Source organism: Mercenaria mercenaria, chromosome 7 (assembly GCF_021730395.1).
Source record: "Mercenaria mercenaria strain notata chromosome 7, MADL_Memer_1, whole genome shotgun sequence".
In the NCBI taxonomy this organism is placed as follows: domain Eukaryota; kingdom Metazoa; phylum Mollusca; class Bivalvia; order Venerida; family Veneridae; genus Mercenaria; species Mercenaria mercenaria.
The window spans coordinates 5375215-5390404 of NC_069367.1; the positions used below are offsets into that span (position 1 = coordinate 5375215).

The 15190-nt window shown below is 35.9% G+C and overlaps 1 protein-coding gene across 2 annotated transcripts; it reads left to right on the forward strand.

The window, feature by feature from the left end:
* Positions 1–1143: 1143 nt before the first annotated feature.
* LOC123555084 (leukocyte elastase inhibitor-like) lies at positions 1144–13044 on the forward strand. Of its 2 annotated transcripts, none has more exons than XM_045345650.2 (3): positions 1144–1198; positions 8821–8925; positions 10139–13044. In XM_045345650.2, exons 2-3 carry the CDS (start codon positions 8838–8840, stop codon positions 11227–11229), a joined length of 1179 nt encoding a protein of 392 aa, XP_045201585.2. In that variant the 5' UTR covers positions 1144–1198; positions 8821–8837; the 3' UTR covers positions 11230–13044. The 2 variants fall into 2 exon arrangements, with proteins under 2 accessions (XP_045201585.2, XP_053403393.1); XM_053547418.1 differs by lacking the exon at positions 1144–1198 and adding an exon at positions 1379–1486.
* The last annotated feature ends 2146 nt before the right edge of the window (positions 13045–15190 follow it).

Below are 15190 nucleotides of genomic sequence, written 5' to 3' on the forward strand. Positions count from 1 at the left end.
ATATCAGCCAAAGATTTTAGAGAGAGAGGGGATTTTGAAGCAAACGCTGATTGAAATTGCTTAGGCAGTGGCTAGGTAGCGGCTCTATATCTCCATATCGTACATGAACATGTAAGTCAAGGTAGCTGGCTTTAATTAATAAACTATTTTATAAAAGATCATTATGTTATTTAAATAAATTACGTTTCTTGTGATTTATTATTTATTATTGTGTATAACCTGTTTATTTGAGATACCGTGATTCATTCTTAACGTGCGTCTTTAATAAATTAATTACTACACAATTTCTCCGACAATTTGTTTAGTAGTCAATAATCGTGATTGGTTCCAATTGTTTGTTTGAACAAAATAATGAACTCTTTATTCTAAGGCAGCGTATACTGTGAAAGATAATTACATATCAAAAGACATAATTCTAAAGGATCGCCGACAATTGACATCATCTATCAAAAATGTTTTTCAATATATAATAGACTACAAAAAAATATTATAAACTTTATTTTAGGAAGCTATAAACACGCCGATGACGATAAAGACTCTGATTATTTGCTGATAACGGAACAAAATATCGGCCTATACGATATGAGTGCGTAAATACGGCGAAATGAACAGGTATATCACGAAAAATAAATAATGAATCGAAAGAAATGTATTTAACTAATATGCTGATCCTTTATAAAACAGTTTATCAAAGTCGGCTACCCTGACTTACATGTTCATATATATATATATACAGAGAGAGAGAGAGAGAGAGAGAGAGAGAGAGAGAGAGAGCCGGCTACCTAGACCTTTAGCAGCCAATTGCTTACTGAGTACTGTGGCTTTGTCAGGGTCCTGTGTGTGAAGTTTGTTGTCATTTGATGACATATAAAAGATAACACAACAAGCAAACATTTAAAATGTATGTCAGAATGTCTGTCTGCATGCCAGTAAAAGAATGATATGAAAATTTATACAATGATTCGAGTATAAATACAAATGTATCAACATATCCTCTATACCTTAAATCCGCTATGCCCTAAAGCATAGGCTCTTCCACGCGTTAAATACTACATATTCGATAAGACAAATCAGTGTAACAGATAGTGTAATTCGGATTTAGTGGTGTTTAGCCTTAAAGACATTTAGTATCTTCCAACCTCTACCGGAAGTTCTAGTAAACCGGTGTCAATATAAACAAAACCCAGGAAGAGAAATAGTAAGAAATGATTATTTAGTTTCCCATTATTTATAGGGATTTTGACAGTAGATTGTCAAGTATAAATTATTCTCATTCCCTACGCTGAAGGCCCGGATTTGCTATTTATTCCTTCGTGTCAAATTGCAGGGCTGAGTGTAGCATCATTCGCACACACGGAGCGTTTTCATATCAATTCAACAGGTCCCATATCAATTTGACTTACAGGAATTACTTGTTTTATGATCTGTTATTTAATAGTTGTCATCCCTCTAGTTGTGACGCGACAACATCAAATTTACAGACTGGGTATTATACCAGAGATTTTTCTGTATGAATTCTGTTAAAATTACAATTTAAATAAAAACTGCATCTGCACAATGTCATGTGGATAATATTCCATATCCACACTACTGTCGTGCCAATTATTTTTGTAATTCGCACGACTGTCATGTCGAATATTTTCGTTAGTACCACTACAATCATGCATGTAAAGCTATGTCTATTAGTAGTCAAAACAATTTAACGTTCAGATTGTTTTATAATTGTGACAGGCAATCTAAACGTCATAACTTTGAAGGACCAAATAATGGAAGTTAAATCACAGTACACAGTCATGTAAAGTTATTGGTTTTATATGGCGTGTAAACACAAGGTAAACGATGATCATGTACAGTACATACAAAGGTTTAAGGAGGTAGGTTACCTTCATATTTGTATGTGCGCATGTCCAACCGGAAGCTAATGTGACGATTTACGACGACGTTTACGACAAACTAAATGTGTTTGTATATTCATTCTTCTGAAAACAAATCATGAATTTGTCTTCGATCTGATGCTTTATGGTTTAATAATGCAGAAATAATGAATAAATTGCAGCAGAAACGCTTCAAAACAATGTTGCCTTAAAATGACGTCATTGACGTCATGACGTTACGTGTCAGTTACCGCGCAAAATTAATAGCTTTTATCTTGAAAGTACGTAATTCTGTACATTTTCTTTATTTTAACTATTTTCAAATAACCATTATTTGATGAAATATTTTTTATGAGTCTTTTGCTCTGAATAATAATCAATATTTTGCTTCTTTTATGTAGTTATATTGAAATGTTATGCGGAATGTAAGAAAATGGATGATGGCAACCAATGTTATTTGGAATATAGTTGGGTGAAAGGTTACTTGTTACGGCCATTTTCAAATAAAAAGTCTAGCAGTTTGATTTGTAATACCTATTTTTCAGGTTCCATTGATAATTTGTTACTTACATACTAAAACTAAGATCTAAAATTGTTTAAATTTCAGTAGAAAATTGTGGTTTCTTGAATTGAATTGATGTTACCATGGAAACGAAGCCCGTGACCTATGTATCTAAATGTAAAATTCAAAAGCGTTGACACTGGTCTATTTAAGAAACACAGCTTCGGCTTTTTATTTTCATTTCAACAATATCCATGAGAATAATAGCAGCACGCTGAACGATTTTTCCATGAAAAATGGCAGACGAAGGGTACTGCTGTACGTATTCTAAGCTGTGAAATTTGTTTGAATAAATGCAAATAACACGAAAATGTAACCTACGTTAGAAATAATATGTTTTAAAGCTACATCAGCTAGAAAGATAATCTTATTCAATATTTTTTTTAAAGAAATTACGACAAACAGCAAGATATAAGCTATTTTAAACATCTCTGTTGCCATGGTTACTTTAAAATTTAAGAAAAATAGGGTACCATGTAAAGTGCTTGGTATTTTGCTAATAATATTACCCAAATATTTCATGTTGGTCATTAACAGAATGGCACTGAAGCCGTCGAAAATCCCTATTTTTATACATAGTTGTTTAAAAATCAGAGAAAATGCGTTACCATGGAAACACGAGCCCCGCGACATATACATTTTAAGCTTATATTAGAAAGATAACGTGCATACCAGTAAAATTATCAATTATGCAGACTTCTACGGATATCAATGAAACTAAAATACCCTGAAAAGTGTTAAATATCCGTATTTTCCTTCTTCTTTCAATATGAAATACCTTTGGAGGGTCATGTTCTTCAAACCTGGATAAAAATTGAACTTGAAGGGACAGAGACAAACGAAATTGAGATTGTAGCAGTTAAAACTTCATATTACACGAAATACAAAAACATGCTGCTGTTCAATTAATTTGAATTTACCCTTGTAACAAGGTATCCTACCTCCTTAAATCACCAGAAAATTTGTAATTTTGAATATTATTTTATGATTTTAACATAGATTAATGAGGAATTGAATCCCCTTTCAATACATGTAAGTTATATTTTAATTCATGAAATAATCGTCATTTAAACCTATATACCGTTCATCTGTATTGTTGCGGCACTTGACATTTGACTTAACGACATTAAACAATAAACAACACAACAGAATATTTCTTGTCTTTACCACAATATTTCATGTCATATGCATCAATAACTGTGTGAAAATGAATCAGATATCATTCAAGAAACAGTCATGTGTACTTCGAACAACAATAGTCAGCCATTGTCATCATGTGACGTCACATCACTAATTTCGCGGTATAGGTCAACAATTGTGGCAATCAAACTATCATAGGTTTAAAAACACTAAATATTATTCAAACATTTAAAAACTATCTAAGTCAAATTTACAGGAACACTCAAAAGTCTTTAAACGCCAATTCAAACGTTTTATATTATCTGTTTACAATGGCACTATTGAAAGTATTCTCCTCTGGGCAGTGGACACACCAGATATTTTGCAAGTTAACCACAAGGTCGCGGGCGTGGTCATAATGTATTGGAGCCTAAGAATTGTAGTATTACTGAATATTTTCTATCTGATACTAATCTAACATGTTCCAAATCACTGCTCAGCATCATGGGTTTATTTTGAGGAGATGGTCGCGGGGCCCCTAACACCTCTTCCCCTTTAAAATCCGTCGAGTTTAGAAGTTTTGATGTTCGCCTAATACTGATATTTCAGTCATTTTAGTCTAGCTGGGGGATGTTACGTAAAATTTGGTGTTCTCTAACCTATTGGCGGGACTTAATTTGCATAATTAATGAGGACAAATGCCGAACGGCTGGTAGACGAACTTGTAATCATATCAGATATTTGCTTAATTAATGGATTTTTTTGATTTTTGCTATAGATATGTAAAAATACGCTTTTGATAAATATTGATAGATATTTAGCAAGGTAACTGCAGGTAAGAATGTTTTTCGCTAGCATGCGTAAAATAGGACACGAACTTTGACTTAAAACACCATAATTATAGGTGGCGCAACTCAAATACCGTGAAAATAGTGATGTCGAGTATAGCATGTAAAGTGTTCGCAGCGATGAGAATTTCATCGGAAGTTGCTTCAACTATTTTGGTTATTTGAGTGTTTGACGCGAGTGGGGATATTGCCCATATGAAAAAAAAATCTCTGTATTTCCTAGGATTGCGTCAGATTAGTTGGATTATGTCTATTAGTATTAATTTTATTATTCACACAGACTGAAAATAAGGTATATGTATGTAAAATTTAAGATTATAACATTTTCCATGCAGATCAGATCTCCATAGAACATTTGACAACAGTGTAAGATTGTGATGCCTATGAGTACTAAGTTGAATAACTTATGCATCATTTGTTGAATTAAAAGACATAAAATAAAAAATGCGAAACCAGACATTCAGGTATGATAACTAATTAATTATGTATGCAAGTATAAGTTTTCTGTGCATTCTTTTAATTTATTTGTAACTGATGAATTATTTAATTAAAAATTTAACTACAGTCTACTCGGGTATTCTGAACCAGTTTTCATAAAGGAAGTGTCTAGCCGTACGGTAACTGGATGCCTAGCCTGCATTCTAGCCGTCCGGTTCCCGGACAGCTAGAAAAACCTCGGGATTTTCTAGCCGTCGGGTAATAGATCTCCTAATGAATAAGTAATGATACCTGTTATTTACTAAAGATATCGATACTTATCTGCTAACCAAATTTTGTGTGAATAGATATATACTAAAGATTTACTTTTAATCGTCTTGAATAAATCTCTGCATTATTCAGCAGATAAAACAAAAGTCTGTCCTGTTACCGGACAGCTAGACACTTCAAAATAATTATTTTGAATTAAAAAATAAAACCCTAATGAAAGCTGTATATATTTATGCCCCCCTCCCCCTTCAAAGAAGGAGAGGTATACATATTGTTTTGCAGATGTAGGTTGGTCTGTCTGTTGGTTGGTATTTAGACCAATCTGTTTCCAGATGATAACTCAAGAACGCTTGGTCCTAGGATAGTGAAAGTTGATAGGGACGTTGATCATGACCAGCAGATGACCCCTATTGATTTTGAGGTCAGTAGGTCAAAGGTCAAGCTCACAACTGGAACAGTTAAACTGTTTCCGGACTATAACTTGAGAACATTTGGGCCTAGGATCATGAATTTTGATAGGGAAGTTGATCATGATCAGCAGATGACCCCTAATGATTTTGAGGTCAATAAGTCAAAAGTCAAGGTCACATGGACTTGAAACAGTTAAACGGTTTACGGATGATAACTTAAGAACCCTTTGGCCTAGGGTCATGAAACTTGATAGGGAGGTTGGTCATGACCAGAAGATAAACCCTATTGATTTTGAGTTCAGTATGCCAAAAGTTAAGGTCACAGTGACTTGGAACAGTTAAATGGTTTCCGGATGATAACCTTAGAACGCTTGGGCCAAGGACCACGAAACTTAATTAGGAGGTTGGTCATGACCAGCAGACGTCCCTATTGACTTTTAGGTCAAAGGTCAAGGTCACATTGACCCAGAACAGTAGAACCTTTGTGTACAGTGACCAAATAATTTCTTTTCCTTGTGAAATTACTGAATGTATCAAGGCGGGTATTTTGTGTTCTACGAGCTCTTGACTTGTTATTGTTACATTTTCAACATGCAGACAAACCGCCATTTAGTGTAACACGTAGTGGATTGTAAAATGGTTCAGACTTACTATTGACATGAGTTCAAGGCATTTTTAAATGAATTGGGTAACACTAGGAAATATTTAATGGTGGTGAAAGGAAAGTGAGGTAAATATGTTATATATGAACAACTATTTGGTATAGAATAGAACAGACATAACAGGGTTCAAATTTAGACAAGCATACAAGCTAACTGCTAGTGGAATTTTAAAATAGCTAGTGGGTTTGAAATGTACTAGCTAATTTCAGCTAGTCAATAATATAGCAAGCAAATGTCTTCAGAGCTTTAATAAAGTTTAACTGTTTTGAAGGTACACATTTTTCTTCATGAAAGGAATGTTATCATTTATGTTTATGATATTTTATTGTTCAACAAAAATGGCACAAACTATTTTAAGCTAATAGAAAACATTTTTGTTTGTGACTGGCTACTTACAGAGATCAATCAGTAAGTTTTGGCCAGTAAAATATTAAAAGAGTAATTAAATATTATTAACTTTAGCCGGTAGCTTTTCATTTTAGCTTGTGATCAAAAAGGGCACTAGCTAATTTCAGCTAGTACAAACTATTGTTAAATTTGACCCCTGACATAAGAACAGTGATTAGGAATACCCCATATTTAATGACTTTTGTTTAATATAAACAACTTTTTTTATATGTAATGTTAAAGCATTTATATATCTAAAGTGTGATAGGTATATATTGCACACCATGTCCATGTATTATTTATCTGTGTACATCACCTGACAATAAGTAAGAGTCTCTTGAAGAAAACAGCTATATATATTTTCTCGGCAAACCTCGAGTCAATATACAACATACTTAAACTGTGTTTTTCGCTTGAACAATTGTTAAATGATATAACCAACGATTGTTTAATATGCACAGATGCTTAATGATTGCAAACATAACCTTTTTTTAATGTTGCTGAAATAATTGTTGTCATCTGCTGTAAAATGTTTAGGGTGGCCCGCGTTTTAGACTGATTTGGAATACCCGAGTATAGACTGTAATAGAAAAAAATCTTTTGTTGTGGGGTTGTTTATTAATTAATTATTAACTAATTAATGTCTATTGATTTGGCATCTTAAACAATGAAATGGATGCTAATAGCTAGTTATTAACTTAGATATTCTGTAAGCCAAAAATAGAAACGCTACTGAAACACCCGTTGTGTGGATAAGAACACTGATCGGCACGACCGCAATGCTAATAAGAAAAAAAAAAAAACAATAGCACAACTGCAAGCGACAGACACTTCCAATAGTGATACCCATGTTTTGTTATAGGTCAATATTGATGACTTTGAATTTTCAGAAAATGTGAAAAAAATTCTGCAATTCTCCTATTACAGGTAGTTGTATCTAAACATCTATTTGGATAGCTGTTTCATCTGTTTTAATATAAAAATTTAAAGCTGCATGACTTTAAAATGGGTATATTGCCGCGTTAGTCATTCTGTCTTGGTGCGAACAGTTTCTGCACAACAGCTTGAGAATCACTTGACAGTCAGAACCTTGAAACTTGATAGCTTGATTGGGCTTATCAAGTAGATTACCCTTATAGTTTTAGGTCAAAATTCAAGGTCATAGGTGCCTGAAACTTGAAAATTGTTTCTGCCCAATAACTTGAGATTCACTTGTCCCAGAACCTTCCAACTTGGTAGTAAGATAGGGCATTATCAAGTAGATGAAATTGTAGTTTTCGGGGGTCAGTAGATCAAAAAGTCAAGGTCACAGGGGCCAGAACCATGATAATGGTTTCCGTCCAGTGATTTGAGAACCGAATGACCCAGAAACTTCAAACTTGGTAGCATGATTGGATTTATCAAGAAGATAATTCCTGTAGTTGGGGGTCATTAGGCCAAAGGTCAAGGTCACAGGGGCTGGAACATTGAAAACAGGTTCCACCCAATAACTTGAAAACCACTAGATCCAGAACGTTCAAAGTTGATAGTATGATTGGGCCAAAGAAGTACAAGATGGTCCATACTGTGTTTGCTATGAGTTAGTCAAAGGTCAAGGTCTCAGGGACCTGAACCTGATAAACGGTTTATGTTCAATACTTGAGCGCATGATTTGGCTTATGCAGTGGATGACCCTAATCATTTTTGGGGTCAAAGGTCAAGGTCACAGGGGCAGAAACCTTGAAAATGGTGTCCTCTCTATAAATAGGGAATTATTTTGCCCAGAACGTACAGTTTATAGTATGAGTGGGCTTATCAAGTATATGACTCCTACTGTGTTTGGTATCAGTAAGTCAAAGGTCAAGGCCAGAGGGGCTTGAACCAGAAAAATGTTTACATTCAATAACTTGTGAACCACTTGACCTAGAATCTTCAGTCTTGAAAGCATGATTGACAATTTAAAGAAGATGAACCCTATAGGTTTTGGGGTTAGTAGGTCAAATGTCAAGGTCATAAAGATCATGGGACAGAAAATGGGACAAGCCATAATTTGGGGCACGATGGTTTTATGAATAGTTCTTGTTACAATATAGTACGTACCGTATCAGTAGGGGAGCATCCATAAGCAGATTTCCCATTAGTTTGGGCTTCTAACTTTCTTTCAACATTTTAAAATCAGTCTGCTGAACCGTAATAAGTCGTCTTCTTGATTTTATGTCTGACACTTTAGATGCTCAGCTATTTATCGTTCTGATTACTGTTTAATTTCAGAAACACTATCAAGTAAAATGGCCTCCAGTGACAGAGAGTTATCAGACTGTATAAATGACTTCACACTCGATATCTACAAGCATGTTACCAGTCAACAGCCTTCAGGTAAAATCACAAAATTCAGTGCTTTTCCCATTGATTTGGGAAAAACATGTTGTGAAAAATCGAAAAAAAGTTTTTGTTATTAAATTGGTACATTTAAAAAAGAATTGGTTATAAATGCATTGTGTTATCATATTTCCTTTTATTTTAAGTGTTTAACGTTAATTGGGTAGTCTTGACTGAAAAAAATAAAGAACATAACAACAAAAAACTGTTCTTTGCCTTTGAAATTGCGAAAAAAACATTTACCATTGGGATTTGGGCCAAACTTTGGCCCTAAATCAGCATGTGTTAATCGTCTTGCCTTAATATTGTACCCTATTCCACCCCTAGCTAAAGCAACACTTTTGGAGGGTTAGGAAGGGGCACTTAAATTTGCCCTTGTCTGTACATATGTCTGTTCATCTGGATGTCCGTTTCACTTTGTCTGTCCAAAGTTTTATCGTGTTTATCTAAATAAATAGTTTCCCTAGTGTCATCATACCTCATAAGATTGTTAACCAGCATGTGAAGTTGTGCACCTTGGGTTTTGTTAGACATTTCACACAGTAAGACCAGAGTATTGACCCTTACCTTTATCTGAAACATGTTTAAAGTTTGTTTGTTTGTTTGTTTTGGGTTTAACGCCGTTTTTCAACAGTATTTCAGTCATGTAATGGTGGGCAGTTAACCTAACCAGTGTTCCTGGACTTTGTACCAGTACAAACCTGTTCTCCGCAAGTAACTGCCAACTTCCCAACATGAATCAGAGGTGGAGGACTAATGATTTCAGACACATTGTCGTTTATCAAATCGTCACGGAGAGTAGAACATACGCCCCGCACGTGGATCGAACTCACGAAGCCGCGATCCGTAGACTAACGCTCTTACCTACTGAGCTAAGCGGGCAGGCTGACATATTTAAAGGGTTTACAAGTTTGTGTCTCTGGTGACTCAAAAAGTCTGATAGTAATATGATCTGATTCTCTTTGCACACTCGATGTTAAGACAATGGACCCGTAAAAAAAAAACTGTCGGTAATTTCCGTTTTATTTCGTTTGCCCCGTTTTTAATTTCGGTATTTTCCGGGTGTCAACGAATATTTCTCGTATGAGTTACAGTAATGACCGAAGAATACCGAAATAATGGACTGGAATACGGAAATGCACGGAAATTGCCGAATGTATTTACGGGTTTGTTGAACGAACCAATCATCTGACTGTTTTCTTTTCTTCAGGAAATTTGTTCATGTCTCCGAGCAGTATGATGGTAGTTTTGACAATGCTACACGTTGGTTCACGCAACAAGACTGAAGACCAGATGACACAGGTTCTCAAGCTTGAGAAACTGGATAAGAAGGCTATACTTAGACACATGGAGACTTTTGTCAGTACTCTCAAAAAGGGAAGTAAATCTGTCACTTTGAGTACCGCTAATCGGTTGTTTCCGCATACCGATAAGACGATCCTCCGAGACTATATTTCGCTTGTTTCAGAACATTTCAAGGCGGAGATTAAGTCGATGGATTATACCACAAACGCGGAAGGAGCACGAGTTGAGATAAACAAATGGGTTGAAGGGGAGACCAATAGCAAAATCAAAGACTTGCTCCCTGGAGGTTCATTGAATTCGCTGACAGCAATGGTGGTTGTAAATGCCATATATTTTAAAGGGAATTGGGCAACACAGTTTGAACCCAAAGATACGAAGAAGAGCACTTTCACAAAACTGAACTCAGACAAGGAACACATAGATATGATGAGCAGGCGCATGAAGAAAGCAAAGTATGGTGAAAACAGATCGCTTGCCTGCAAAACTCTCGAGCTGCCATATGAAGGGGAAGAACTGGCTATGATTGTTGTTTTACCGAATACCAATGATGGGTTACTTGCCCTTGAGAAACAGCTAACTCTTGAGAATTTGCAGAGTCTGGTGTCTGGGGTCCACCCAGGAACAGTTGACGTGTCTTTACCGAAGTTCAAACTTGAAACTTCCTTGGAGCTGAAAAAAGTTCTGTCTGCTTTAGGGATGAGAGATTTGTTTCAGGATGATGCTGACCTGTCTGGGATGGGGAAAGATCTTTATGTGTCGCAGGTGTATCACAAAGCATTTGTGGATGTCAATGAAGAGGGTACAGAAGCAGCTGCCGCTACTGCTGCTGTCGTGATGAAAAGATCTATACAGAGGACGCTGGATTTCAAGGCCGACCACCCTTTCCTTTTCATGATCTGGGATCACAGGCTTAAAGTCCCCTTGTTTATTGGAAGGTTTGTAGAGCCCCCTAGCACTGCTGGACCAGGCTTTCAGCAAACGAAAGATGAATTATAAGTACAGTACATTATGTACTTTATGTAATTTAAAACTTTGACTATGATAATGTGCTTTAAACTGACATGAGCCACGCCATGAGAAAACCAACATAGTGGCTTTGCAACCAGCAAGGATCCAGACCATCCTATGCATCCACGCAGTCTGGTCTGGATCCATGCTGTTAACTTCAGAAGCCTATTGTAATTAGAGAAACTGTTAGCTAACAGCATGGGTCCTGACTGCGCAGATGTGCAGGCTGGTTTGGATCCATGCTGGTTGTAAATTCACTATGTTGCTTTTCTCATCGCGCGGCTCATATACTGTTCACTACAGAAGCTACTCTTCAAATTTCTGAAAATGCACCTGTATTTAAATGTATTATTTATAACAGATTTTGCTTCCACAGTTTGTTAAGTGGTTTGTGACAATTTTCACTTGTAAATGTACTAAGTTTTTTAGCTTACCTGAGCAATGCTCAGGGTGAGCTATTGTGATCACGCTGTGTCCGTCGTGCGTCCGTGCGTCTGTCCGTTGTGAACAATTGTATTTAAAAAACATCTCCTCCATAACCACTGAATGGATTTTGATGAAAGTTGGCATGGTTGTTCCTTAGATGGTCCTCTACCAAAGTTGTTCAAACGGTTCCGCTTGCTTGCACATAGGGGCTGCCAGAGGTAAAAATAGAAAAATCTTCAAACGACATCTCCTCCTAAATCGATGGTCCGATTTTGAAATAATTTCACACAAATGGTCCTTATGTCACCCTCTACCAAGATTATTCAAATTATATTGATTCGTGAAAAAACATGACCGCCAGAGCTAAAAATAGGAAAATCTTAAAACGACATCTCCTCCTAAAGCGATGGTACAATTTTGAAATAATTTCACATATCAGATTGTCCTTATGTCACCCTCTACCAAGATTGTTCAAATTATGTTTGATTCGTCAAAAAACATGGCCGCCAGAGGGCGTGGTCACTTTTCCCTATACAATGTATGTATATAGTGGAAACTTTAAAAGTCTTCTTGTGTGAAACTACTGGCCCGATTTTAGAATAATTTTACAAAAATGGTCCTTGTGTGAACCTCTACCAAGATTGTTCAAATTATTTTGATTTGTCAAAAAACATGGCCGCCAGAGGACGTGGTCACTTTTCCCTATATGTATAGAGTGGAAAACTTTAAAAAATCTTCTTGTGTGAAACTGCCAGCCCGATTTTAAAATAATTTTACACAATGCTTCTTATGTGACCCTCTACCAAGATTATTCAACTTATTCCGATTTGTCAAAAACATGGCTGCCAGAGGGCGTGGTCACTTTTCCCTTTATGTATACCATACTTGTCCAAATTATTGCCCTATGGTCAAAAGATGGCCACATCCATATGTTCGACATGTACTTGCTATAGGCTTTTATTTTAGAAACTCTGAAAATCTTCTTCTCTGAATCATTAATAGCTAGAGCCTTGATATTTGGCATGTGATGTCAGATTTGTAATGTCTGCCGTAACTTTTCAAATTACTGCCCTAGGTTCAAAAATATGTGTGACATGTATGTATGGAAGAAACCCAACTCTGTACTTATACAAGCATACTTGAAGCCTTGTATACAGGTGAGCGCTTTAGGGTCAATGACCCTCTTGTTAAGTATTACATTAAATTGTAAGGATAAAATTTAGGTTTTACAATTTCTATAGGATATTTTCTTTATATACTTATACGCCGTTTAATTAACGAAAGCATATTTAAATGATTTTAGATTATACAATTTTCGTACTTATTTTTCACATTTTGCATTATGGATTTGTACATTAAAGTGTTAAAGAAATGTAATTACTTTTAATTATCTTATGTGACGTCTATTTTCATTCATGCCACGCAATCTGCAATATTTTCCTCCATCTCACGAAACCTGTGATATTTTCATTTTCCATCCCGTGAAATCTGCGACATTTTCGTCCATCTCGCGTCACGAAACCTGTGATATTTTCATTTTCCATCCCGTGAAATCTGCGACATTTCCGTCCATCTCGCGTGACGAAACCTGTGATATTTTCATTTTCCCTCCCATGAAATCACAATATTCTCATCCATCCGGCAAGATCAGCGATATCGGTTTCACCCATCTCACGAAATTTGTGATATTTTCACCCATCCAATGAAACCTCGATAATTTCATTTTCCATCCCATGAAATCGCAATATTTTCATCCATCCAGCAAAATCGTCGATATCAGTTTTACCCATCGCACGATTCTGTGGTAGTTTCATCCATTCCACGAAACCTGCGATATTTTCGTTGTCCGTCTAATGAAATCTGATATTTTTATTTACCATCCCACGAAACCTGCGATAATTTCGTTTTCCAGCCCATGACATCTGCGATATTTTCATCCATACAACAAATTTAAGCTTTTCCTGATGTTGATAGGAGATTAGAAAGAAAAATGTCACCACAAACAAGTAAACTTTTTTTTACAGAAAATTTGAAAAGTTACTGTCACGTCTGTTTGGATTCAAATCTTCCATTTATTAGACATTTACGTTGTACGAAATTGCAGAGCTAGAAACTATTTTTAACATAACAGCGACTATTTGCTTTTAATTTTGGCCAAAAATGATCGTAAACTGGTGGTAATTCGGGCAACAAAGATTCTGCAAGGGTAAATCATGTTTTTTACGGACAGTTTGGGATTCAGTTTAACACTGAGTTTTCCGTGAGTTAGCACTAGAGGGCTGAAATCACATCCTTTATATTATTTTCAAGAGTATTTGCGCAGATTTTGCGTTTGATTGATTTCGGTCCGTTTTAGAATTTAAACATGAATTGCGTCCATTCTTTAGAATTATTACAAAGATAAACCCAGATATCGGTTCAAAAGCCATGTATCCGTCACGTGTGCCACGCTTTGTACCTAAAAGTTTGGGACGCATCATGACGTGCAGAGATTTATTTGTTGAGACCTTTTTGATATACAATATAGTATTCAAATGACTTCATTTTACAAGTGTCGAGTTGTTACGGCTTAGATTCACCGATTTGTATTCGAAACTTTGCTCTGTGTGTATTTGACTTTAGGAGTGCCATATCCTTCCGCTAAAGAACGAGTGCATATTTCCCAGTGCAAAGATAACTGTACAGCGAGAAACATAACTCCATCCTGCTTTTTGCAAGAATTATGACCCATTTTGGACTTAAAAGATATCAGATTTCTTGGTTAAGATTTATGTTTAGGTTTTTCTCCTAAACTATTACAGCTATTGCTTTGAAACTTGAACACTTATTTACCATCAAAAGCTGACTCTGTACAGCAAGAAACATAACTGCATCCTGCTTTTTGCGAGAATTATGGCACTTTTTTGGACTTAGAAAAGCAGATTTCTTGGTTAAGTTCTGTGTTTAGATTAGCCTTTCTCCTTCATTATCAGAGCTATTGCTTTAAAACTTGCAACACTTGTTCACCATCAAAAACTGACTGCACAGCAAGACACATAACCCCAATATGCATTTTGCAAGAAATGTGGCTCCTTTTGGACTTAGAAAATATTAGATTTCTTGATTAAGTGTTGCGTTTAGGTCAATTTTCCTCCTTTACGGTTAAAGCTATTGCTTTAAAACTTGCAACAGTTGCACATCAAGTACCATAACTCTGCATTGCTTTTTGCAAGAATTATGGCCCCTTTTGGACTTAGAACATCGTGGGTAGGTCAATATTTCTATTATACAGAGACAAAAAGATCACATGAGCGTCTGCACCCGCAAGGCGGTGCTCTTGTTACATACGTATCTACACGTATAAATGAAATGTAAATATTACGACTTTGTGCAATAGCCCGAATTAAATTGAAAATACTGAAGGAAATAAAAGAATGAAGCAACACACATTGAATTAGGTCACGCACCCGATATGAAATCCAGGCGTCTGTGTATCGAAAAGTTTTGACGTTTCCAGTGCCATTTTAACTCGACGAGGAATAAA

Coding starts and splice junctions, on each gene's coding strand:
- LOC123555084 (XM_053547418.1), top strand. CDS start 1,420: ATGATCTGTTATTTAATAGTTGTCATCCCTCTAGTTGTGACGCGACAA. Junction 1,487..8,820: donor ACATCAAATTTACAGACTGG/GTATTATACCAG, acceptor GTTTAATTTCAG/AAACACTATCAAGTAAAATG. Junction 8,926..10,138: donor TACCAGTCAACAGCCTTCAG/GTAAAATCACAA, acceptor TCTTTTCTTCAG/GAAATTTGTTCATGTCTCCG.